This window comes from Leptonychotes weddellii, chromosome 5 (genome assembly GCF_054177405.1).
Source record: "Leptonychotes weddellii isolate Sample4059 chromosome 5, ASM5417740v2, whole genome shotgun sequence".
Taxonomy (NCBI): Eukaryota; Metazoa; Chordata; class Mammalia; order Carnivora; family Phocidae; genus Leptonychotes; species Leptonychotes weddellii.
The window spans coordinates 152,835,154-152,862,644 of NC_138373.1; the positions used below are offsets into that span (position 1 = coordinate 152,835,154).

Here is a 27,491-nt window from a genome sequence, read left to right on the forward strand (position 1 = left end):
ATGTTGTCCTCTAGCTAGTTCCTCCGTCCTCTGTATTTCTGTAAATCACTTGCCTCATCTTTGTTAAGCTTTCAATGTATATAGACTGGGCATATTTCCTAATATGTATTCTGTATATTTTCTAAAGCTAGATTCCAGGAAATACTTGTTTTTCCTTTTTCTCATTTTTCACTGTTCTTAACTATTTTCTTTTTTTTTTTTTCTTTAAGATTTTACTTATTTATTTGAGAGAGAGAGAGAATGAGAGCACGAGAGGGAAGAGGGTCAGAGGGAGAAGCAGACCCCCCGCCGAGCCGGGAGCCTGATGTGGGACTCGATCCTGGGACTCCGGGATCATGACCTGAGCCGAAGGCAGTCGCTTAACCAACTGAGCCACCCAGGCGCCCTTAACAATTTTCATACTGCCCAGAAACCTTTACCATTTTGTCTTTCTAATCATCCAAGAAGCTATAATTTTTTTCAGTAATCCTCTGTAAATTTAATTCAGAGTTAACATTTAAGACTCCTAACTCACCAAATGTATACACCTCATTCATACTACATAGTCCCTACAAAAACCTTTAACTTGATCCAGACATCACATCCTCCTGTTGTAGCGGTTGTATGTTCACGAGGAGATTGTATAGTACTGACTGTGTTGTTGGGATCAACAGAGAACACCTACTGAGCAACAGGGTGGAGGGATAAGAGCAAAGATTTTGGAGTTTAATAAACCTAGGTTTTGGGGGGGCCTGGGTGGCTCAGTCAGTTAAGCATCTGCCTTCAGCTCAGGTCATGTTCCCGGGGTCCTGGGATCAAGCCCCGCATAGGGCTCCCTGCTCAGTGGGGAGTCTGCTTCTCCCTCAGCCCCTCCCACTGCTGGTGCGCACTCTGTCCCTCTCTCAAATAAAGAAAATCTAAAATAAAAACAACCAAAAAAACCCTAGGTTTGAATTCCAGCTTCCCCAGTAATGTGTAACATGGCACAAATTACTTCTTTGAATCCAGTTCCTTGTTTGTAAAAAAGCCATGATGATGGCAGTTAAAATCCTAATTCTGTAATTTGGTATACAAAGAAAGCCTTTCACTGTCTGATCCTTACCTTTCTAATCTTTTCATCTTCCTCCAGCAACACTGACCTGAAACTCTTTCCCCCCCCCCCACCCACACACAGTGCCTTCTATGCCTTCCCTTTCATAATCTCATTCATAACACCTTCCAGACCCATTTCTCTTTCAATTGACTGATTTTTTTAAAAAGATTTTATCTTTAAGTAATCTCTACACCCAACATGGGGCTCTTACTTAAAACTAAGCCAGCCAGATGCCCTTCACTTGAGTAATTCTTATTCAGAGTAGGCATCCCCTGCTTCTACAGTCCCACACCAACACCTTTTGTGTGCTTCTCTGTGTTCCCCAGAGCACTGTGTGCCTATCTTTGTTTTTGTACCCATCCCGCAACATTGTATTAGTCTCTGTGCTCTCAAAAAAACCTTGTGAATGAATCCACCATGGTGTTCACCATGTAGTGTTAGTGTCGTTTTGTTTTACCTCCAGTAGACTGTATATTCTTTAAAGACCACAGCAAAGACCTCCTTATGTCTTTTTCTAGCATGTGTTCCAGTCGCATGTTTAAATCTTGTTGAATGAATGCTAATAACAGTGTTTGTTGTATACCATGATTAAGCATTTTTCAGACATGATTTAATCTAGCTCTAACATTTCCAAGGTTAAATGAGATAGCATGTGCATATTTTCTCATACTTCACATATTCTCAATAAGAATGTTAATTCTCTTTTTCTGAATTTTATTTTTTTTATTTTTTATTTTTATTTTTATTTTTTTAAAGATTTTACTTATTTATTTGACACAGAGAGAGACAGCAAGAGAGGAAACACAAGCAGGGGCAGTGGGAGAGGGAGAAGCAGGCTTCCTGCCGAGCAGGGAGCCTGATGCGGTGCTCGATCCCAGGACCCTGGGATCATGACCTGAGCCCAAGGCAGACGCTTAACGACTGAGCCACCCAGGTGCCCCTCTTTTTCTGAATTATAGGACACAGCTTCACACTACCTCTGTGAAATACCCTCACCCCTTCCTTGCTTTTGTTTGTTGCCTTCCTTCTGTTCCCATAGCTCCTTATTCATACTCTATGTGTATGTACCTCTGTTATACTGCAGTAGACTGAGGTTGCTAAGGGTAAAAATTATCTCATTTTTGTATTCCTAGGGCCCAACACAGGCCCTGACTGGCACAGAGGAAGGGCCATAAAAATATTGAAGGAGATCCTAACTTGCATTTTTCTAGAGCATCTGTCTGCTGGAGATAGATCAATGTATACATACTGTGAGGACTTTCTGCATAATTGTTCCATTTCACTTTATTTTTCCTTCAGGATGCTTGTCATGTTCTCAGCGAAGGTACTCCCTCCAGCCCATCCCAGAGAGGAGAATTCCAAACCGATACTTAGGCCAGCCCAGCCCCTTTACACACCCACACCTCCTCAGACCAGGTAAGCCCTTTTAACTATAATAACTCTCTCTCTCTTTAGATGCTTTACTTAGAACTGTGCTATCCAATAGAATTTTTTTGATGATGTAAGTGTTCTAGATCTGTGCTGCCCAATACAGTAGCCACCAGCCACAAGTGATTATTGCATACTTAAAATGTTGCTAGTACAACTGAAGAACTTAATGTTTTATTTTATTTTAGTTTTTTAGGTAACTGAATTTTAAACTTAAAAAGGTACATGTGGCTAATGGTACTGTGTTGATGGCACTATCTAGAGCAATAAATACAATAAGCCTTACAATTCAGAATTATCAATGAAAAGTATGTATTTCAGGATATTTTAAAAGAAAAGTTACATTACTTTCTAAGACATAGTTGCTAGGTCAGTCAAACGATTGAATCCCTGTAAACTGCTATGTTAAAGACATTTTAGAAAACATGTTTTTCTTGGGGCACCCAGCTGGCTCAGTGGACCATTAGACTCATGATGTCAGGGTTGTGAGTTCAAGCCCCGTGTTGGGCATGGAGCCTACTTAAAAAAAAGAAAACATGTTTTTCTTGAGAGTACTAAATGCTCACTTCATTTAACAAAAATATTGCTAGGTAGATTACATTAGATTTCCAGATTTGATTTTCACAACTTTGAGAGGTGATAACAATGATAAAGAGACAGTTAAGGGGTGAACTGTGGTAAATGAATACCATTCCAAACAGGTAGATAGGGCAAAACCAAATGCTTTATAGAAAAAGCAGTCAGATTTTCAAGGGAAATTAATTGTTGCTTCTGCCATGGGAAGTTAAATCTGTATTTATTATGTAAGTATATAGACTAATAATCTAAATTGCCTTTAGAAATATGTTACTCTTTCACTATCTCCACTCAGTGAATGATACCAGTGTGTCTCTCAGTGAGGGCTTCCTTTTGCTGATTCTTCATCAGACTGGAATTCCTGCTGGGAAATCGGCTGAGACTCAGGAAATGCAGCTCACCACTGAAATACACAAGAAATCAGAGTTTTTCAAAGCTGTAAGGTAAGCTTACTAGCATTCCAGTTAGTATTAATTTAAGTATTTCTCTAACCTATCAACCTACCTATAACCTCATTTAAAAAAAAAAAGTTGAATTGACATTGAATTTTACCAGCTTTGAAAATTATTGATTTCTCGTGGTGAGATATTTTTACATGATGAGCTGCATTTTCTAGGCCTTGAAACTAGTAACCATATTGTCAAGATGATAGCCTCTATCTAAACTGTTTTCTATGTGTGTTATGTGCATAACTGTATAAAAAATGCTTGTAAATAAATATACATGATACATATTCATAAATGTATTATGCTCATATCAGCTATGGGGGGGAAAGAGATGTCTGTCTTAATTTTTACTCTTCTGGACATAGGGTTTTAGACATTGGGGTAAGAGGGGTTAGAAGTAGATGGAATTTTAAAACAGAATCATCAGTATTAAAGAAAGCAGGTATACAGTTTTTGCCTTATGTAAGTATCCAAAGTATTAATCAATTGTCTTTCTCTAGGTAGACATGGAGGTGTTAAAATGATTATGGAGTGGAGAAAGAGTAAATTATTGAGAAAAAATAAAAGGCATGTAATTTTTTTTAAAATAAGTTTCTTTTACAGAGGCAGTCAGTTGGTTAGTTTGGAGTATGAAATTATATCATCTGTTACTTGGTTTTCTTCAGAAAGTTTCATGTTTGGCATAGCTATTTTCCCAGTACTTGTAAGTACTTAAAACTTTTGGGAAATAGCTCAATCCTTTCTCTATTACACGAGATCCATATGTATTATAGAAATATTAGAGAATACAAGTAAAAATATTTTTTAAAAAAATTACTCATAATTCCACTGCTCATAGAAAACCACTGTTGAGATTTTGGTATATGTATCTTTCTAGGCTTATTTTTTATAAAGAAGTATGTGTGTCTGTGTGTGTGTGTGTGTATACACATGTGTATACTTTGTATACCAATCAGTTATTCCCTAAAAATAAATTCTTAGAAGTGAAATTACTGCATCAGCTCTTTCTGAATTCTGGGGAGCTATTTCCTCTCGATTTTTCCTGGCCATATCCACCCAAGTTTCCTGAAGCAAGAGTAACCTGGAAAATACTCAACAGAGTGGCTCAGAGATAAAGGAATTCTAACTGTGCTACTACTGCTTGAGATGGAAATGAAAAATCAGACTGACTCCCCCCAAGGTCTCCTAGTGATTTCTAAAATTTATTTCCTTAAAGTATGTATGTATTTATTTTTAAGTAATCTCTAGGCCCAACATAGGGCTTGAACTCGCAACCCCAAGGTCAAGAGTCGCATGCTGTACTGCCTGAGCTAGCAAGGCACCCCCCATTTCTTCTTTTTTAACATTGCCATCCCAGTGCTAAGGACTGTGTCTGTAGAGACAGAAAATGTCGGTTCATCCTCCTTGATCACACTAATATGCCCACCACTTATCACCCAAGCAGGAAAAAGTGATTCCATGCGGGAAGGCAAGTGGCATTCTGAGCTATTCAGTGTGAATCTACTTTTTTTTTTTTTTTAAAGATTTTATTTATTTATTTGACAGAGAGAGAAAGGGAGAACAGGAACACAAGTAGGGGGAATGGGAGAGAAACAGGCTTTCCACCAAGCAGGGAGCCTGTTGCGGGGCTCGATCCCAGGATCCTGGGATCACGACCCAAGCTGAAGGCAGACGCTTAACGACTGAAACACCCAGGTGCCCCGTGAATCTACTTTTTATAATATCTGTGCAGATAGATACTTACATAGTTCCTGGACATTGACACAGGAGTAATGCTGTCATTAACAGAACAGCAAGGTGTTCAACTCACATAAACACTGCAACTTACCAGAGAATAGGAAGAACTACTGCCTAATGAAGCATTATTTCCAAGAACTTATATTTCTAACATTGTTACGTTCCTGGGCACATTTAATTTTGGAATATGTGATGTAGTTTATAGCGCTTTAAGAAAGAGAGTTGGGCTTGTCAGAATGACTTGTCTGACATACCCAGAACCACTTGTTTTTCTTTCAACTACAGTATTGAAGAGATTCATTGGGAAGTATTCAGATTATAGCTGTGTGACCCCACAATTTGAGGGAATGCTTTTACCATTTACCTGTTTGTCCCTTATCATCAAATATAATGGCTGAGGCTATACAGTTACTGTGAAGTATGATATTTAAAGTGATGAAAAGGTTGGTTCTAGAGTGAGTGCTAGATAATAATTCCTGAATCTTCTTCCCTTAGACAATTAGGTCTCCATCTTTCAGTCATAGTTTAGTTGTGGTTCTGCCTTGAGCAAGGGGTGTATTTTTTTTTTTAAGTTTTATTAAAATGGTTGACTTCAATATCTAAAAAATCAAGATTTATTTTGGTGGGGTAAGATTTTTATACTATTTAAAAGATTAAAATATATATCCAAGAAATGACAGAAATTCCAGGTGGTCTGAATCTGCCTAGACCACTGGGTGAGCTTTTTAAAAATATACATACATGCCATGATCCTATAGACTTACTGAATCAGAATCTCAAAGGTAGGGCTTAGGCCATATGTTTTGAAGAGCTCCCTGGGTGTTTCTGATGAACACCACTTACCTAATGGGTACTCATTCAGGTGGGTGCATGAGATGCCTAAAACCAGATCTTTGGCCACAGGTCACATTTTGAAGCAGAGTGTGCCTTCCCCATACCTCTCTTACATCCTCATCCCCAAACACTCAGTTCTTAAACTCATTCATAGCTTTATCATCACCACCATCACAGAGTTTACAGAATGATGACTTTACATTTATGTAGCCGTTTCAAAACAGTTTTTATAGGTTACACCTGATGAGCAGAATAGTAGTATAAAAATGTTTTGTATTCTAGAGGGGTACCTGGGTGGCTCAGTTGGTTAAGCATCTGCCTTCAGCTCAGGTCGTGATCCCAGCATCCTGGGATTGAGCCCCACATTGGGCTCCCTTCTCGGTGTGGAGTGTGCTTCTCCGTCTGCCTCTGCCCCTACCCCTGCTCGTGTTCCCTCGCTCTCTCTTTTTCTCTCTCAAATAAATAAATAAAATCTTTAAAAAAAAGTTTTGGGACGCCTGGGTGACTCAGTTGGTTAAGCCTCTGCCTTCATCTCAGGTCATGATCCTGGGGTCCTGGGATGGAGCCCTACATCGAGGTCCCTGCTCTGCAGGGAGTTTGCTTCTCCTTCTGCCTGCTGCTCCCCCTGCTTGTGTTCTTGATCTTTCTCTCTCTGTCAAGTAAATAAATAAAATCTTTAAAAAAAAATTTTTTTTGCGTTCTAGAGATTTTAAATTTAAGTTCAGGGTCTAATTTTTTTAATAAATATTTCACCATGAAGTCTACCTGTATTTTTTTTTTTAAAGATTTATTTATTTGAGAGAGAGTGCACACATATGAGCTGGGGGGGGAAGGGCAGAGGGAGAGAATCTTCAAGCAGACTCCCCACTGAGCGCAGAGCCCGAGGGGGATAGGTGCTCGATCTCACAACCCATGAGATCATGACCTGAGCTGAAACCAAGAGTCAGAGGCTTAACTGACTGAGCCACCCAGGCGCCCCTACCTATTTTTTAATAAAGTAATATATTTTCTTTTCTCACTTCCTTTGTACCTATGGAATTTTTTAAATGACCACATTATTTGTATTGATTGTGCATTTTCCTCTTGTCTTCATTTTCTGAAATAGATTTTAATGCAGAATAAAGACTGGAGTGGTTACATATATAAATTTACAGGTGACTAAACCTATATATATAACCTATATGTATGGTGTTTGTTGATTACTCATTTCAGGTTACCATTATACTGATAATTAGTTTATAGAAATTCCATAAACTGTCATCTAGTGCAGAATTATGGAGTATTTCTCTCTTTTTTAATGCTGGGAGAAAAGAAAATTGGAGATACAATAATTTTCCTGTGGTTTAAATACTGATACATTAAAAATAAATGACTTTTCGGGGCGCCTGGGTGGCTCAGTTCGTTAGGCGACTGCCTTCAGCTCAGGTCATGATCCTGGAGTCCCGGGATCGAGTCCCGCATCGGGCTCCCTGCTCGGCAGGGAGTCTGCTTCTCCCTCTGGCCCTCCTCCCTCTCCTGCTCTCTGTCTCTCATTCTCTCTCTCTCAAATAAATAAATAAAATCTTTAAAAAAAAAAAAATAATAAATGACTTTTCTATTTCTCTTTAACCTTTGTGCATATTTCTCATTCATATTGAGAAATCTCTGAAGTAAAGATTAGCAAGAATCTGCTCTAGACAAGAATCAGGAATCTTATAAAGAACTGAATAATAAAAAGCTTCTGAATCACATGAGACTCCTTATTGTGGGAGAAAGCCAAAGACTTTCAGGGTTTCTATGTAAATATTACTTTGATAGGGATAGTGGTTGTCCATGTAAAGTTTACTCTTTCAGTGTCCTCCCTGGCTTTGGATTACCAGAATGACATCTTTAAGTATAATTCTTTTTTTTTTTTTAAGATTTTATTTATTAATTTGACAGAAAGACACTCAGCGAGAGAGGGAACACAAGCAGGGGGAGTTGGAGAGGGAGAAGCAGGCTTCCCGCTGAGCAGGGAGCCCAATGTGGGGCTCGATCCGGGGACCCTGGAATCATGACCTGAGCCAAAGGCAGACGCTTAACTACTGAGCCACCCAGGGCACCCCTTTAAGTGTAATTCTTCATGGTGGTAATAATTGTATCTACTATTTATATAGTGCTTACTGTTCTAAGTATTTTAACTTATTTAATCCTCCTGACAACTTTGAGAAGTAATTGCTATTACTATCTCCGTTTGACAGATGAGAAAACTGAGTCATAAAGCAGTTTGGTAGCTCTCCCCAAGTCACTCAGTAAGTTGTTGAGCCAGGATTCCAACTCAACGGAAGTCTGACTGTGAGTCCATACTTAACCACAAAACAATACAAAAGACTTGTACCAAAGAATACTATCTGGAACTTCTGAAAAGTCTATTTTTGTCATAGGTTTTTAATAAGAAGAAATTCACCTGAGGGAAGTCTTAGTGTAAAAGGTATTTCAAGTTTAGAGAGTAGTATACTTTTTTAAATGTCGTGAAATTTACATATCATGAATTGCACGGATCTTAAATTTACATATCATGAATTGCAATTCAGTAAGTTTTGACAAAGGTAGATGCCAATATAACCCACACACCTCAGTCAAGATATAGAACGTTTTCATCACCCCGGAAAGTCTTCTCCCCTCCAGTCAGTACCCCCTCTCCATCTTTAACCATTGCTCCAGTTTCTATCAACATGGATTGTTTTGCCTCTTCTTGGAATCATACAGTATGTACCGTTTCTGTCAGGCTTGTTTTGCTCAATGTATGCAAATAAAATCTATTTAGGGTACTTCTTTAATTGTTTATTTGGTCATTTCATTTTTTTCAGAGAGGTCTGTATTTTACTTTATAAAGGAAACATTTATTAACTTTTTTTTACCCCCATTCTCCAGCTACATAGTAATAGATCAATTTGTAAACTACTTTCTTATAGACAATAAAAACTACCTAATATTAAACACAATTGATTTTAAGAACACTGGTTCAAAATCAGACCATATTAAAATCCTAATCTAGTTATTTTTGGGAAATAATTAAAATACATACCTAGATTATAGCAAAGATTTGCATCTTTCTGTCCATTTTCAGTCTTTGTAAAACTTTCCTCTTGGGTTTTCTGCTTGGCTGATTAAATATGAAGAACATTTTTCTTATTCTCTTGAGAAGAGCAATCCTGAATGTCCTAAAAGAGCTCTTCCTCTTAGCTGTAGAGTCTCAGAATTGATTGTGAGACTTTGCTATTTGCAGAGTCCAGATTGTGACATGTAGGCATTTGATTGGTAAAGAAGCTTGTTAGAATAGCCCCTCTATCCTTAACTGATTCCACATGATAAAATACTAACTTTGTTCCTTACTACATTACAGTGTGACAAAGTTACCAGGATGTCTATTCAGACACGGTTTTATTGGAGAAATTCAGGCCAGATTGACCATTACAATGGTTAGTTTTATGATCAAAGGCCATAACAACTGCCAGGTTTATCTCTAGGGTTTAAGTTCATTACTTTATAACACCTTTTTTATTTCCTCCTTCAAATGATAAGAAAAGATGTCTTTTTTTCCTTGGATAATTTTTTGTCATGACCAAAGAGTTCTTTGTTACTTTGAGATTTCAGAAGTTTGGAAGCATTTAGTTAATGGTCCACTCTATAGCGTTGATGATTCGTAAGTTTAGGAAAAGGTAGCCAGTGTTTTAAATGTTTCTCATGTAGTCATTTGTATGAAATTGGATTGAGGAGGTAGAGGAGTATCTTGAAGGGAGTAAAAGATAGTTTTCCAATCCTGTTTTGATTTCCAAATAGTTGTATCTTTTTTCAGAAGTTTCTTTACAATATATCTCTGTATATGCTTTGTTATTAATGAGAACAGGAGAGAACACATACATTAAGGTCATTAAAATTGTGAATTTTCTTATTTCCCAAAATTAAAAACAAACACAGAATGAACTGATTTGTAATTTAGTTTTATTACATGGACTATAGCTGTGAGGAAACCAAAGCAAAGCACAGGAAAGGGAGAAAAGAGAAGACAAAAAGGAAAGGTTGGATGATCCACCAGTTACAACCAGCCTCTGCTTTTATAAGAGGGTATTTACTGCTTGGGTACATTGGGAAATGTCCAATGTTGGGTAACAGTGGCAGACTTAACATGAATAATTATCAGAGATAAATAGTTAAGCTTTTCCTGGGCTCTGGTACAAAGTTCAGTATTCTGCCCAAGAACCCTAGAGGACTCTTAGCCAGTTCAATCCCGGGGTGGGGGGGTGGGGAATGCAATGTGAGCTCTTCCAGGACTGACTCTGTTGGCTTACTTACCTTTTATTTCTTACCAACTTCATCAATAAAAATGTGGATTTTTTTTTCTCTTATATATAAATAAAAGTTAATTTATTTTATTAATGAAATGCAAGCTATAGAGTTTGCTGGAGAGATAAACTATACATAGGTAAAACAACTAGACTCTTCCAAGGCAATCATAAACAACTGAGTTTCATGTACTGAACATGAGTACTAAGAAAATTCAAAGGTCTTTGACCCAGCAATGTCTGTCCTGGGACTATCCCATAGAAAGCACCAGTACATAAGGCATAAAGGTACCAGGATAAGTACAAAGATCTTTATTATTACAGCAAAAAGCTGAAAATAATATACATGCCCACCAGTATAGAAATGGACCAGTAAGTTATGATACATCACCCCAAGAAATATACGGAGACATCAAGCGGAATGAATTGAAGCTATGCAAGATGACTTGGTGGGAGGGATTTCTATGAGGTGTCACTGTGATAGAAAAGCAGGATACAGAAGAATGTGTAGTATCCCATGTTTGTAAAACACTAGTAACCAAAAAACCCTAAATGCAAGTATATGAGTATTGAGAAAAATAGGAAAGGATACATGCTAGATTACCAGTGTGGGTGAGGTATTCATGTGGGTAGAAGGAGGGAAGGGAAGTGACGAATCAAACAGCAAAGGAAAAGGGGGAAAATATTTATTGAAAGAGTTCAGTATGATGTGATTACCTTTATACACAACTATAGGATGTATATGTAAGAAAATGAAACAATTAACTTAAAAAAAATAAGAGGGACAAATTAACGTGACCTGGGCTCATCAGGAAAGCCCTTTGAATAAGAGGAGTCTAAAAACAAACATGCGTTGAGCCTGAAATCTTGGGAATGGAATTGCTGTGGAGGGAGAAGAGATTTTGGAAAAGGGACACATTGTCAGCAGGGTAATAGGGAAAGAACAGATTGGACCTATGTAAGACATAAGAAGGAATTAATTTCAGAATAATTGGAGAAATGATTAAAAAAAGTTGGCCAAATCACTGAAGACCATATATTATGTGATTTCATTATATGAAATTTCTGCAATAGACAAATCCATAGAGACAGAAAATAGATTAGTGGTTGCCAAGGGCTTGGGCAGATTGGGAGGAAATGGGCAGGGGTTTATTTTGGGAGTGATGAAATACTCTAAAGTTGATTTTTGTAATGTTTGTACAATTCTGTGACTATACCAAAAACCATTAAATAGTACATTTAAGTGGGTGGATTGTATGCTATGTAAATAATATCTCAAGCTGTTTTTTAAAAGTTGACCAGATAAATTGGAATCACCTGGTAGAGAGCATTAAAATCTACTTAAGAGTTTGAATTTGATCTAATGGACAACAAAGAACCATTGTAGGTTATGAGTATGACATGGACTGCCCATGATCTCTCTTTTTCTCTTTATTTGGGATTTTAATTTTGAGAGTATATACTCATTGAAACAAAATTCAAATAATAATAAAAAGATGTTAGAAAGGGACACCTGGGTGGCTCAGTCAGTTAAGTGACCAACTTGATTTCAGCTTAGGTCATGATCTCAGGGTTGTGAAATTGAGCTCTATGTGAAATCAAGCACTGGGCGTGGAGCCCGCTTAAGATTCTCTGTCTCCCTCTCCCTTTGCCCTCTGCCTCCCACTGGCACATGTTCTCTCTAAATAAATATAGCATGTTAAAAAGAAAATCTCAGTCTTAACTCAATCCCCATAGATTACCACTATAAAATTTGGGGTTCTTTCCGTTTTTAAAAAAGATTTTATTTATTTGAGAGAGAACATGCATTCATGAGCAGGGAAAGGGGCAGAGGGAGAGGGAGAAGCAGACTCCTCACTGAGCAAGGAGCCCGATGCAGGGCTCGATCCCAGGACCCCAGGATCATGACCTGAGCCAAAGGCAGACAGTTAACCAACTGAGCCACCCAGGTGCCCCAGAAATTGTTTTTGGTTTTTTTTTCTAATTTTTTTGCTCTTTGTTTTTGTGTTTTATTTTAATAATTGGGATCATATTACCCATCTTGTACTGTAATTTTTTCATACAGCAGTATTTCATGGCTATCTTTCCATGCTTGGATGTGGAGACTGGCTACTACAGGAAATAATAGTAATCCACATCACGAAGTCAATGTAAAGATTAAATGAGCTGATACCTATAAGTAATTAGAATAGTACCAGACACATAAGAAGCATTCAGTAAGGGGCACCTGGGTGGCTCAGTCGTTAAGCATCTGCCTTCGGCTCAGGTCATGATCCCAGGGTCCTGGGATCGAGCCCCGCATTGGGCTCCCCGCTCAGCAGGAAGCCTGCTTCTCCCTCTCCCACTCCCCCTGCTTGTGTTCCCTCTCTCGCTGTCTCTCTCTCTCTGTCAAATAACAAAATCTTAAAAAAAAAAAAAAGAAGAAGCATTCAGTAAGCATTAGGTGGTGTTTTACTATTATTATTGCTAGGTGTAGGCTGAGGGATACAGCTTTCATGAGTGATTGTTTTAGTAGTTCTTTTATTTTGCAACCTGAAGTGAAAGCACACATAATTTCCAATACAGAAGGGAAACACTCACCCAGTCACCACTGGGCTAGCAACCAGGCAGTGTGCTGGGTACTAATATTGAGAACTAATATGTAACACTTCATAACACAGGTTCCTAATAAGAGTTTGTGAGTGGGCTTAGGTGAATCAGACAACTCTTGAAATATATGTCAAAAAAGTTTGTGTGTGCCTGCATGCAGTTTAGTAAACAATGAATCTATAGCTTTTATTTATTTATTTTTTAAGATTTATTTATTTGAGAGAGAGGGTGCATGTGCCCAAGCAAGGGGAGGGGCAGAGGGAGAGGGAGAGAAGCAGACTACCTGCTGAGCATGGAACCCCATCTAGGGCTCCATCTCACGACCCTGAGATCATGTCCTGAGCCAAAATCAAGAGTCAGAAGCTTAACCAACTGAGCCCCCCAGGTGCCCCTGAATCCATAGCTTCTAAAGATTCTTTGGGGAGTCTTCATTGCTTAAGAACCACATGCTTTATCAAGGTTGCTTCTCATGACAGCCCCAAGAGGTAGATAATATTGTTAGAGTTTTTGGAAAGTACAAAGATGGTCCCACTTGGAAAATAAAAAGATTTTCCCTCAGGGAGGGAACCCTCAAGGAAGTTATGTGTACCCAGCTCTACTGTTAATACAAAGTAGAGAGTGAAAAGTCCTATTAGAAAGGTACTATTATGCACTAGAAATTCAGAAGGAAAAATTTATTTTTAACTCTTGAAATTGGGGGAAGCTCTTTGGCCTTAAACTCTATTATGTTAAAAACTATACATCATTTTACAAATATTTATCAAATGCCCACTACATTCCAGTTGTTATTCTAGGCTCTGGGAATATAACATTAAACAGACAAAAATCTATGTCCTCATGGAGCTTGCATTCTTTCAGGAAAGTCATACACGGATAATGTCATCCTTCTCACCTTTTATTGACACTTCAGGTCAACCTTAATTATATGCCTAACAATGCCTTCCACATAATAAAGATTTGTTCAATAAAGATTTGATTGAATGAGTAAAAGAATGAAAGAGCTCTTATGGGGTCATGATTCCAGTTCTCCGGCAGGAACGCATTTAACTATCATTTCTTCCAACCTTTTTGCAGTGGAATAGAAAATTTGAAACTTGGGTCATCTCCTTAATTCCCCATGTGCTATGAGGAGATTTGGCATAAATTGAAGAAATGATCTTGGGTGTCTTCATCTAATATTAAGCTACCTTAAAAGTAGTTTGACACTATGTAAATGCAAAGCATCACTGTTATTTGTCATTTCTAGGAGAGGTGACGCCAGGACTATCTCAACTGGAATATGCACTTCGCAGGCACAAACTAATGTCTCTGATCCACAAGGAAACAGAAGGGCAGAGTGGGACAGACCAGACAGTGGTTCTCCTGTCCAACCCTACATACTACATGAGCAATGATATCCCCTATACTTTCCACCAAGACAACAATTTCCTGTACCTGTGTGGATTCCAAGAGCCCGATAGCATTCTGGTCCTTCAAAGCCTCCCTGGCAAGCAGTTACCAGCGCATAAGGCCATGCTTTTTGTGCCTCGGAGAGACCCTAGTCGAGAACTTTGGGATGGCCCACGATCTGGCACTGATGGAGCAATAGCTTTAACGGGAGTGGACGAAGCCTATACACTGGAAGAATTTCAACATCTAGTACCAAAACTGAAAGGTAACAAATGAGAGCAGAAGTCAAATCAAATCACAGTCCAGATTTTGGATTAAGACCTTCCTTGCCTATTTAGACAAAGTTCTTAATTTTCTAAAATGATTATCGTAGCGGCATTTCCTTGAGCACCATGAAAGGATCATAAATCTTTTCCACAAGACTTAAAGTGCAGAATGAGCATAGGTCATTCTTCCAGATCACTGACCAGTCTATTGGCCTCTGATCACTGCTTATTACTTCTGCCAACTCTTTAGAAAGAAGCAGTATTCTCAAAGGATGATCAGTGCATCACCAGCATCAGAATAACCTGGTGACACATATTAGAATTACAAATACATAATAGATAATTGAAAATGTAAAATCTTAGGCGCCCACTCCATACCTACTAGATCAGAATCTGACTATAAACAGGATTCTCAGGTGATTCATATAGTACACAGTTGAGTCCATGCCCCTCAAAAAGGTTGTTTTTCTCTACGTTTATTCTGGTAAAATTATAATCACTCATAATGTTTTAGGATTCCTTTTCTGGAACTTTTCAGAACCTACACTACATTATAAACTATCTTTAGTGATTCTTGTAAATCTACAGCTCTGGGAAGCATTTTATTTTTTGAAGTGTCCAAAAGTCGCTTAGAGCCAAATTTGGTAAATAAGATAGCTGATCAAGTTGGAAAGTACTAATTTTAGACAAAATATGTATGGTTGTAAAATTATAGTCTGATTTTCTTGTATGGTTTATAAATCATTTCTGAAGTCAGTTTCTAAAAAAAATTCCAAAATTGTTTCCAGTGATGATGGAATTTATTGAACTTGTTTCCTGCAAATACTCCTTTGAAAGAAAAAACTCATTTGAATATGCAAGTTCTAATATGTTTGAATTGTTTTCATTGCTTTATGCAAGTATTCTCTATGTTACAGAGGTAATTACTCAGCTAAATTAGTGGAACTTTTTTATATCTTCACAAAGTCAGAATCATTTTTTTTAGCTTTTTTATTTTTTTAATTAGTCGCTAGCTGTCCTATTCAACAGTGTAAATTTCATCAACCTAGTACTGTTAAATAAAGCCTTACACCAAATGTATTTCTCAAAAGTACTTTTCATTCACCATTCTTAATGTTAGTAGTTTACTAGATAAAAGTAGTAGGCAAAGGAAAAGATTCGTGAAATCATGCTTATTTAAAAGTTTAAAAACCAAAAAAAGTTGGGCTATGATTTCATACCCTAAGAACAGGTAGTAGAAGTGGTTTTACTGTTTTAAAAGTACAATTAAATTTCTATTAAAAATAAGATTAGCGTTTGACATATAATATACTTAAAACCATTTTTATTTTAAAATGAAAATATTTAGGAGGTTGTATCACTAATATATAACCAATCAAAATTTGTAGGATTTTTCCCCTCTTCTTTCCCAAATACTTTGTATAAAACATACAACCTTCAGACTTCAGTTGTTGGGAATGCTGCTCTTAGGCCACGTCAGGAAAAAAGAAAGGGACGAATGGAGACGTGGTGTAAGTGGGAACATTTTCATTATGGGCCTTCACATCTTATATCTCAGGCACATAGAGACCAGTTCCTTGGGTCTCTAGAGTTAAAAGGAGAACGTGGTTGTCTAATGAGAATATATGGCAGATGGGTTAGCACACATTATCCACTAGAGTGTTTCCATAGCCATGAAGAATTGCTCCTAAATGAGATAAGAACCTCCTTTCACTAACACTGAGATTGGAAAGGAAGAGAATACTTTTAACCAGGAGGTCAAGATCTGAGTATTTTTTTCACTCCTCTTATGTTTAGTTATTCAACAGTGCCTCTAGCTCAGTTGTGGTGTGGAGTTCTTTAATAAATAATGAAATCAAAGCTGGAGAAAAAGCTTTAGTCCCATCTACCATCTTTATAAGGAACCCTGAAGTTTGGGGGCAGAAAAGCTGTATATTCGGTGTCAGAATATCTTGCCATTTGCAGGGAATAGCCTTTCCAGTGATACATAACCCTTCAGTTGCTTCAGTCCTGAGAGAGTTATATGTCACGGGTTTTACAGTTTTCACTCTTGTTCAAGTCATTATAACAGTTGGTATTTCTTGTTAATTTTTATTTATTTATTTATTTTTTGCTGCTCATTTTAAGATGAGACAAATATGGTCTGGTATGACTGGATGAGGCCCTCTCACGCACAGCTTCACTCAGACTACATGCAGCATCTGACTGAGGTCAAAGCCAGGAGCAAGAATAAAGTTCGGGCTGTCCAGCAGCTGGTACAGCGCCTCCGGCTGATCAAATCTCCTGCAGAAATTGAGCGAATGCAGATTGCTGGGAAGCTAACATCACAGGTATGGTTCCTATTGAAAAAGTTTTTCCAAATTAAAAAATCTAAGTTCTTAGGGTTCGGTGGGTACCTTGAGGTACCCAATGCAGTAATCTTACAGTAGATGAGCATCTACCTTCTACTTTAATGTTTAGTGAACATGTCTAGAGACTTGCTCAATACCTTACAAGGCAAGATAAATCTGCCTTCTTGTATCTTTCATCCATGATCTTAGTTGTTTCTCCTTGGAGCAACATAAATTAATTCATTGTATTTCCTTTCCTAATAATAACCACAACAATAGTGGCAGTTAAACACAGTTTGATTGCTAAGGAAGACTCGGGACCCAAAATGACAGTGCTTACAAAGCTGTAATTTATTATAGGAAAGGGGTATAGTACAGCAACAGCATTAAAGTAAGAACACCTGTCACAGTCCATGGCTGTCTCACAGAAGGGTTCAGAGAAGCCAGGTGCAGGCTGTCATTGTCCTCCCTCAGTAAGGGCCGGGCAGGATGCTTTTTCCTCTCGTGGATAAGGAACCACAGATGGACACACAGAACACGTTGGAAACGGACCCAAAATGGAATCTCAGCTAGAGATTTTTGCGGTTTTGGTCATATTGGCTTATTCCTGCTGTACAACAGCAAAGCCCTTCAGAGAGCTCACAGAGAGACCAAATATAAACCATTAGTCTCACTGCTATCAGTATTCAGAACCTGGTACAAACTGCCCCAAAATTCTTTGTAACACTTTTCATTAATTGTGGTGAAATATATATAACATAAAATTTAAACTTTAGCCATTTTTAAGTGTACAGTTCAGTGGCATTAAATACATTCCCATTGTTGTGCAACCTCCAGAACTTCTTTATGATCCCATGTTGAAACTCTATACCCGTTAGACAATAACTTCCCATTTCTCCTTCCCTCTAGCCTCTGCTGACCACCATTTTATTTTCTGAGTCTATAATTTGACTACTTTTTAGGCACCTCATATAAGTGGAGTCATACAATATTTGTTACTTTATTTCTGACTTCTCTTTTTTTTTTTTTGACAGAGAGAGACAGAGAGAGAGGGAACACAAGCAGGGGGAGCGGGAGAGGGAGAAGCAGGCTTCCCGCTGAGCAGGGAGCTCAATGCAGGGCTCGATCCCAGGACCCTGGGATCATGACCTGAGTCAAAGGCAGACGCTTAACAACTGAGCCACCCAGGCGCCCCTATTTCTGACTTATTTCATCAAGCAAAATGTCTCCAGGATTTATCCATGCTGTGGTATATATATCAGAATTTCCCTTCTTTTTAAGGCTGAATAATATGCCATTTTATGTATATGCTACATTTTATTTATCTGTTCTTGTTTTGATGGACATTTGGGTTGTTTCTGTCTGTAGGTATTGTGAATAATTCTGCTATGCACATTCTGCTTTTCAAACCCCTACTTTCATTTCTTTTGGATATATACCCAGAAGTAGAACTAGTAGATCAAATGGTAATTCTATGTTCAATATTGTGAGGAACCACCGTACTGTTTTTCATAGGACTTGTACCATTTTACATTCCCACTGGCAATGGACAAGGGTTCCAATTTTTCCATATCCAGGCCAACTTGTTTTCTGTTTTTGGATAATAGCCATTCTAGTGTATGAAAGAGATTCTGACTGTGGTTTTAATTTGCATTTTCCTAATGGTTAGTGACGTTGAGCATCTTTTCATGTGTTCATTGCCCTCACAACACTTTTAATGAGTATGTTTCATGCTATGCCTTTACCAAAGTCAGTGCCATACAGGAATTTAGCCAAACAGCTCAAGCTAATTTCAGGAATTAACCCACACAGAGCAGTCCACCCCCATAACCCATTGTCAAGTCTTATTTCTAATAAAACGGTAATCCTTAGTGTGATATCATTTACTTGCCTTGCAATATCTCATAATCATATAAGAAAATAAAAATGTACATGCAGAATCCAAACATTTACAGTATCCAGTGTGGGGTTGGTATGGATTTAAACAGATAGCTAAACATCCATTTATACTTTCCCATGTTTTTGTAACTATACAGTTCTTTCGCTTCTTGGATCTATAAGTGTCTGCTCCTTATGGTATACATCTGCTGAATTATTAATCTATCATTAATCAACTCTAAATATTTCTCAGACCAGTTCTCCTCCATAGGGATAATGTCCTGAGATAGCTTTAATTCAGTCTCCCACTATATTTGATCGTTAATTTCAGTATTAGTATCTACAATATTAATTTCTTTATGCCTCCTATGTTATACCATATATAGCAATACCATTGTAGTTACAGTATAAATCAGAAAATTTTGGTATAGGGGCACCTGGGTGGCTTAGTCGGTTAAGCATCTGACACTTGGTTTCAGCTCAGGTCATGATCTTAGGGTTGTGAGATTGAGGTGTGCTTAAGGTTTTTTCTCTCTCCTCTGCCCCTTCTCTCCCCCTCTTGTGTGAATGCACACACACACTCTTTCAAAAAAAAATCTTCATGTAATTTTTTTTTTAAGATTTTCTTTATTTATTTGAGAGAGAGAGCATGAGCTGGATGGGGGGACAGAGAGAGGGGGAGAAGCAGACCCCCACTGAACAGAGCCAAATGCTGGGCTCAATCCCAGGACCCCGAGACCATGACCTGATCTGAAGTCAAATGCTCAGGTTACCGAGCCACCATCAGCTTACCATGCCCCATCATGGTGTAATTATTTTGTCCTCTCCAACACAATCTACCTTTTCTTTTCTTTTCTTTTTAAGTAATATCTACACCCAACGTGGGACTCGAGCTCAAAACCCTGAGACCAAGAGCCGCAGGCTCCACTGACTAAGCCAGCCAGACGCCCCTACAATCTATCTTTTCTTATGTACAATATATTATTTCTCATACGAATATAGATCAGAGGCCATATCTCTGTTTTTTTAGGATTCAAAACATCTTGAGAACATAACCAAGTTACATAGTTTGACAGATACTGGTTTCCAGTAAGAAGAAACCTGTAGCAGAACCCATTAATCCACTACAGGAAGCACTCTATATTTGATCATTAACATCAGTATTATCTGTCCAGTACTAGGGCGTGATCTCACAACCCTGATAACATGAGCTGAGCTGAAATCAAGACTTGGATGCTTAACCAACTGAGCCACCCCAGTGCCCCTTAGTAGGTCTTTTTCAGCAGTATGTCTTTCCTCATTAAAAACAAATATGCCAGGGCACCCGGGTGGCTCAGTTGGTCATGATCCCGGGGTCCTGGGATCCAGCCCAGAATCGGGCTCCCTGCTCAGTAGAGAGCCTGCTTCTCCCTCTCTCTCTGCCCCTCTCCCCACTCACGCTCACTCTCTCAAATAAATAAATAAAATCTTTAAAAAAAAACAAAAACAAATATTCCTGGGTGCCTGGGTGGCGCAGTCCTTTGAGCATCTGACTCTTGGTTTCAGCTAGGGTCCTGATCTCATGGGTCGTTGGATCAAGCTCTGTGCTCCATGGGGAGTCTGCTTGAGGGATTCTCTCCTTCTGCTGCCGCTTCCCCCCTGCCCTGTGCACTCCTGCGCTCTCTCTCTCAAAATAAATAAATCTTTAAAAAAAAAAAACAACAACAAATCTGCCTGACCAAATACTCCTAAGCAGCTCCTAATTCCACTAAAGCTCTCTTATTTCAAATGGGCCAACAGCAGACATGTCATTGAGTACTAACTGCCTTTGTACAATTAGGAAATACATTTGGTACTTCAAAAATGTTAATTCCCCCAGGCTTAGATCACATGAGTAGTAGTCACTCCTAATAGACTTTGGTTTGAGTGTTTCATAGCACTTCCCATAACCAAACAGATTTCAGAATTCTCAGGAATGTGGACCCACCGAGTTATACCTAGTGCTTGTCCTTTATCAGTGATCCAGGTGTCCCAGTTGTTCCTCCTTCTTGTGCCTATTTACTCACAATAACAGGGCAAATAGCTATTTTTACACATAATATTATTATTATTTTTTTTTAAAGATTTTATTTATTTATTTGACACAGAGAGAGACAGCGAGAGCAGGAACACAAGCAGGGGGAGTGGGAGAGCGAGAAGCAGGCTTCCTGCCGAGCAGGGAGCCCAATGTGGGACTTGATCCCAGGACCCTGGGATCATGACCTGAGCCGAAGGCAGACGCTTAACGACTGAGCCACCCAGGCGCCCAACACATAATATTATTTTGACAAAAGGGATATGCAGTAGATAACATTCTACCACCATATTCTGGTACGTTTTTATTTTAAGATTTTATTTATTTAGGGTGCCTGAGTGGCTCAGTCGTTAAGCGTCTGCCTTCGGCTCAGGTCATGATCCCAGGGTCCTGGGATTGAGTCACACATCAGGCTCCCTGCTCGGCGGGAAGCCTGCTTCTCCCTCTCCCACGCCGCCTGCTTGTGTTCCTGCTCTCGCTATCTCTCTGTTGAATAAATAAATAAAATATATATTTTTTTAAAAAGATTTTATTTATTAGAGAGAGCATGGGCGGGACGGGGGTGGGGGTGTGGGAGAGGGAGAAGCAGACTCCCGGCTGAGTAAGAAGCTCCACTTGGGGCTCGATCTCAGGACCCTGAGATCATGACCCGAGCGAAAGGCAGAGGCTTAACCAACTGAGCTGCCCAGGCGCCCCTCTGGTACCTTTTTAAAGCCATCATCATGATTAATGGCACATAATGTTCTTTGAGATTATTAGTCAATGTTTTTCAGATTCAGCCCGCTAAACACTTTCCACAGGTTGCTTCCCAGCACAGCTCCTCTATAATAGATGTATCCTGTGAAATGAGAATCAAAAAACATTTGCATTGTTGACAGAGCTCCCATTTATTTCTTCATCCATTTTGAGGACATACGTCACTCTGGGAAATGTATTTGTTAGGTTAGCTATTGTTCAGCTCTCTTTGGCTCTTCAGGAAAGGACACTCCATCAGAGTCCTTTGCCCCGACAGGCTTCTGAATCAAAGCTAAGAGAAAATATTATTCTCTTGCTTTAAGCATCTCTTTAGGCACCAAAATTATGTTAGATTTTCCCTTTTGTGGCATTCATTTATTGGTACCCTTCCCCTCAGCAACAATCTGGCCTTTCTTCCTTCTTTCAACACTAATTTTAACCCACACCTTTCCCCCTGAAGTAGAATTTTCTGGTTAGTCCATCTCCAATAATAGGGGGACAGATTGGATAAGTACAGAAAAATGGGACTGTACCATTGGCAACCAAGGCAGTTTTTTTTGAGCTTCAGTGGGGGCCAGTGGTCTATGTCATTGTTTTTTACATTGCTGCCTGGCTTGAGTTCCTCCATGTCCATTCATTTCATGGACTTTCATTGCCATTTCAAGAGAACGAATTAGGCCATCAATTTATTGATTGCAGTTACCTACAAACCCTGGCTTTGGGTTTCTTTGGTAAGCATCATTATGGCCTGCTTTGATTTGCCCTCAGAATTTCCATAGAGATTTCCAAAGAACAGTGCCCCACATGTGGGGATCTTTTACTATCCAGTTATTTATGGCCCACTTGTTAGACCAATTGCAGGGCAATTGGCAACAGCCTGGGATCAGTATTTACCCAAATAGCAAGACTTTTATTTGTATCTAGTTCTATCACAGCATATAATTCAGCTCAGTGGATCAGTCTGTTATTACCTTCTTCCATGAGGATTTTACCTTCTGCTGGACTCAGAGCACCTCCTTTCCATACAGAATTACTCTCAATTCTGAAACTACCATCTGTGAACCAGACCAATTACCTGGCATCCTTGGGCAGTTGGTTGAAAGAAGAGACCCAAGGAAAAAAGGCTCATAAATACAAGTCTGTCCCATCCCCTGGTCGCATGCTCTATATAGTGCATTTCCATTTCATGATGCAACTTTTTTGGGCATCGCTCTTCCTACTGGAATGTTCTTCTGACACTAGCAATGATATGATAGGTATTTCAGGTCCTAATTTGCTCTTGTAAGTCTTTTAGTTATTGGGGCGATCTCAGCAAATGCCCCAAAATAAATCAGCAACTGTCTTTCAAAAGACATAGAGTGGAAAGCAACATCTAATAATGTCTTAACACCAAAGCCAGAGGTCATCTTGGAGTAGTGATTATGGCTTTTGGTGGAAACCAGTTGGTATGAGTGCAGGGGCTGACACTTTCTAATATCATTTCAGTGTTAGGATCATATGGTTCTAACATAATAGCTTAAGTCATAGCCTTCTGCAGTCTAAGAAGACTTTTTTTGTTAAGGCCCCTAATCAAATAAGGCCTTTTTCATTGTGATTTTATGAATTGGGGCCAAGAACATCCCTAAGTGAAGTATGGTTTCTCTAAAAACCGAATATGTGCAGTAGTGTTGTTGAACCTCTTCAATCTGAGGGTCAGGGACTGATAACAATTTATTCCTAGTGGTTTGTGATATGTCACAGATTGCTCCAACCTATGTAATCTCCCAAAATTCCATAGTCTCTGTGGAGCCCTGGATTTCTAGCAAGGTTAATCAGTCATCCCCAGTCAGTCATATGATTTATGACCTTAGTAAAGTCGCTTTTAACTTGATCCGCAGTTTCAGATGAAAATAATAATACCCAGGGCACCTGGGTGGCTCAGTTGGTTAAGCGACTGCCTTCGGCTCAGGTCATGATCCTGGAGTCCCGGGATCGAGTCCCACATCGGGCTCCCTGCTCGGCAAGGGAGTCTGCTTCTCCCTCTGACCCTCCTCCCTCTCGTGCTCTCTCTCATTCTCTCTCTCGCAAATAAAAATTAAAAAAAAAAGAAAATAATAATACCCAGGCACCTGGGTGGCTCAGTCGGTTAAGCATCTGACTTTTGATCTCAGCTCAGGTCTTGATCTCCTGGTCGTGAATTCAAGCCCCACATTGGGCTCCACACTTGGCATGGAGCCTACTTTAAAAAATTAAATAAAGGGGAAATAAAAAGAAAATAATACCATCAATATATTGTATTGTCCAGCTATATTAGATCTCAGTCGTGCCTCATCAGATTGTGACAATATTCAGAAGAGTTTTAATATTTTTGAGGTAATACTGTATATTGTAAGCCAATCCACAAGAATGCAAATTGTTGTAGGCTCTCATTGGTGATTAATAATGAGAAAACTGCATTAGCCAGATAGTAGAGAATACCAGTCACCTTTAGCTTGTATGAATTGAATAGTCTGCACTGTACTGGACGCAGCTAAGGCTCCTCAGGGTATGGTTTTATTGAGCCCCCTTGTAGTGTACTGTTTGTGACCTGATTCAACAGTCTTCCTCATTGGCCACACTGGCTTATTTCAGTGAGTTTATGGACACTAATATACTTATATCTGACATTTCTTTATTTAGGATAGTAATTTCTTATTGCCTTCTAGGTATCCAATAATGTTTCAAATTTACTAGTTTAATTGGCTTAGGTTAATTCTAAAGGCTCCCATGTTGCATGTCCAATGAGTACTGGATGAAGAAAGGATCCAAGTTATTCCTTTTTTCTTATGACCCAGTAGGCAGAGGAATTTTTATTCAAACATTATATTCATATCAGTTATACAATCAGGTTAGGGAGACATCACAGTATCCTTTTTTTATTATACATTCTAACTTCTAAATAGACTTTAATTTTTATTCTTTCCACAGTAGCATCCCCACATTCCCTTGAATTAATTCTGTCATCCCTAAGGGGTTCATTTGCAGTCCTAGGCAGTGCTGCATAGTGTTCCTGTATTCAGTAGATCTAAAAGAGTTTCTTCTCTGCATCCAGCCATTCACTCACACATTTGTTAAAATGTCTTGAGTTCCCTGCCAGAGATGACCTGGCATGATACGAAGCATAGCAATCTTCTTTTTCCATTATTATCTTTATATTAAAAGCCTGTATTTTGACATCTGATGATAGTGGCTCATTAGAATCTTTTTCTTTCTAAAATTCCTCTAAACTCAGATAAATTGAGTATATCTGCCTTGGGATGTTTATACCCTGAGAAGTTTGAAGACAGGCAGTTGCCAGTTCTCTGCCTTACTGTAAAATTATCAAAACTTGGCACTCTTCAATTTCTGCCTTTTTATTTCATTTTTAATTAAACATAAAAAACTGAATTTGTTGGGCATCTGGGTGGCTCAGTCGTTAAGCGTCTGCCTTCGGCTCAGGTCATGATCCCAGGGTCCTGGGATCGAGCCCCGCATCGGGCTCCCGGCTCAGCAGGAAGCCTGCTTCTTCCTCTCCCACTCCCCCTGCTTGTATTCCCTCTCTTGCTGTCTGTCTCTCTGTCAAATAAATAAATAAAATCTAAAAAAACCAAAAAATTGTTTAAGGATCTGAATTGTTACCCCCTTATTTTCTTTCCATTTGCTATTTTTTTGTTGTAAAATTTATATAACAAAACTTACTATTTTAACCATTTTTAGGTGTACAATTCAGTGGCATTAGGTACATTCACATTGTTGTACAACCAGCACCATTATCTATTTCCAGAACTTTTTCATCATCCCAAATAGAAACTCTGTAACCATTGGACAATAACTCCCATTTCCCCTCCCTCCAGCCCCTGGTAACCTCAAACCTACTTTGAACTTGCCTACTAGAATCATACAACATTTATCTGTTTTTTTCTTGTGTTGCCTATATGCTTTTGGTGTCATATCAAAAAATTATTGCCAAATCCAAGCTCATGAAGCTTTTCCCCTATGTTTTCCTCTAAGAGTTTTATAGTTTTAGCTCTTATGTTTTGGTCTTTTGATCCATTTTTTTTAGTTAATTTTTGTATGTGTTTCTCAGCAGAAACATATGGGTAAATCTTCATGACCTTGGTTGTGGCAATGGATTCTTAGATATGACACCAAAAGCAGTAGTAACAACAACAATAAAAAATAGATAAATTGAACTTCATCAAAATTAAAAGCTTTTGTGCATCAAAAGACATTATCAAGGGAGTAAAAAGATAACTTATGAACAAGAGAAATATTTGCAAATCTATATTTGATAACAATCTAATATCCAGAATATATAAAGAACTCCTACAACTCAACAACAAAGACAAGGGTCCGATTTTATTCTTTTACATGTCCTCTTTCTTATTGGATTTTATTTCTCCTGTGAAGTCCTAAACTCATTATTATCTTTTTATTATCCATAGGAGGAAGTTGAGATTAAAGATCTGAAACTATCTTTTTATATTCTCCTGGGGTCCAACAACAAAGTCATATATGAAATCCTTTATTACAGTGTCAGTCATAACCTGAGTAAGGAGGATCCCATAAGGATGTTCATTTTCTTCATCAGATAGCCAGTGCAGTAGTACCTGCATCCACAGCATTGATGCAGCTTTAGGACGCAGTGACAGTTTATATAACAAGGGAGAGGCAGGGCAATAGTCCTTCTGTGTTGGACCCCTCCCTTAATCCATTCTAGTAAACTAGGGATTGTCATGTGAACCACAGTGAGCACTAACATTTCCCTACCCTCAGCAGTATTTAAAGCCAGAGATACTGTTCCTTGATCTAAAATTCTCAGGAGCCATTTTTAAAAAGAATTCATCAGGTTGTTGTATCTAAATCTGCAAAATGGCTCATTTCCTTCACTGAATAATCCCTTCATGATCTTTTGTCCTCCATCATCAGTTTACCCTACTTGAATTAGTTGTAGTGTGTCTCACAGCTGATTTATCAAAAATTAAAGGTGCCTGGGTTCCTTTGGTTGGAGCTCCACCTGCCGGCCACAAAGGTGAAACTCTTGTGGAGAGTCATCTTGCTTTCAGCAAAGAGCAAACAACACCACTGGGTTTTTAAACAGAACTGTCATTGATTTGCAACTTCCTTCCAATCTATTTTGCTAGTTGCTGAAGTTCAGGTTTTATTATTTCCTGATACCACTGATTTCAAAGCCAGTGCTAATTCAAACCAAGGATGGCTTGGCCGTCACCCAAGCTCATAGTAGCACTTTCATCCTCTTTATCAGAATCATTCTTTTTCTTTCAAAATAATGCTTTAACTATATATTTAATTAAGAATAATTCAGATATGCTAGAACAACTGGATATCCACATGCAAAAGAATGATGTTGGATCCCTACCTCACACCATATACAAAAATTCACTCAAAATGGATCAAAGACCTAAACTTAAGAGCTAAAACTATAAAATTCTTAGCAGAAACATAGGGGTAGATCTTCATGACCTTGAATTTGGCAGTGGATTCTTAGGTATGACACCAAAATAAGCAACACAAGAAAAACAGTTAAATTGGACTTCATCAAAATTAAAAACTTCTGTGCATCAATCAAACAACACTATCAAAAAAGTGAAAAGACAACCTACAGAATAGGAGAAAATATTTGCAAGCCATTTATACAATAAAGGTATGGTATCCAGAATATGTAAAGAACTCCTGCAACTCAAAAACAAAAAGACAACCCAGTTTAAAAATGGATAGAGGAGGAGCCTGGGTGGCTCCGTCAGTTAAGCATCTACCTTCGGCTCAGGTCATGATCCCGGGGTCCTGGGATTGAGCCCCAAGTTGGGCTCCCTGCTGAGAAGGGAGCCTGCTTCTG

The 27,491-nt window shown here is 38.6% G+C and overlaps 2 protein-coding genes across 6 annotated transcripts in view; one reads left to right on the top strand and one right to left on the bottom strand.

Annotated features, from left to right (window-relative positions):
* The window catches only part of ST13 (ST13 Hsp70 interacting protein), a 54,254-nt gene extending 44,945 nt beyond the window's left edge, over window positions 1–9,309 (bottom strand). Inside the window, exon 1 of the mRNA XM_081819114.1 lies at window positions 9,140–9,309. The gene's annotated coding sequence lies outside the window, so the exon portion shown is untranslated. The remainder of the gene's footprint in view (window positions 1–9,139) is intronic.
* XPNPEP3 (X-prolyl aminopeptidase 3) overlaps window positions 1–27,491 on the top strand; it is a 71,862-nt gene that overhangs the window by 16,244 nt on the left and 28,127 nt on the right. Inside the window, exons 2-6 of one of the 5 annotated variants that reach the window (XM_081819112.1) lie at window positions 2,372–2,488; window positions 3,372–3,519; window positions 8,313–8,406; window positions 14,233–14,640; window positions 16,769–16,971. In XM_081819112.1, the coding sequence (XP_081675238.1) occupies window positions 14,289–14,640; window positions 16,769–16,971 (555 nt within the window). In that variant the 5' untranslated portion in view covers window positions 2,372–2,488; window positions 3,372–3,519; window positions 8,313–8,406; window positions 14,233–14,288. Of the gene's footprint in view, window positions 1–2,371; window positions 2,489–2,919; window positions 3,520–7,701; window positions 8,407–14,232; window positions 14,641–16,768; window positions 16,972–27,491 lie in introns of those variants that run through there. The other 4 variants (XM_081819110.1, XM_081819109.1, XM_081819111.1 and 1 more) reach the window with 4 other exon arrangements.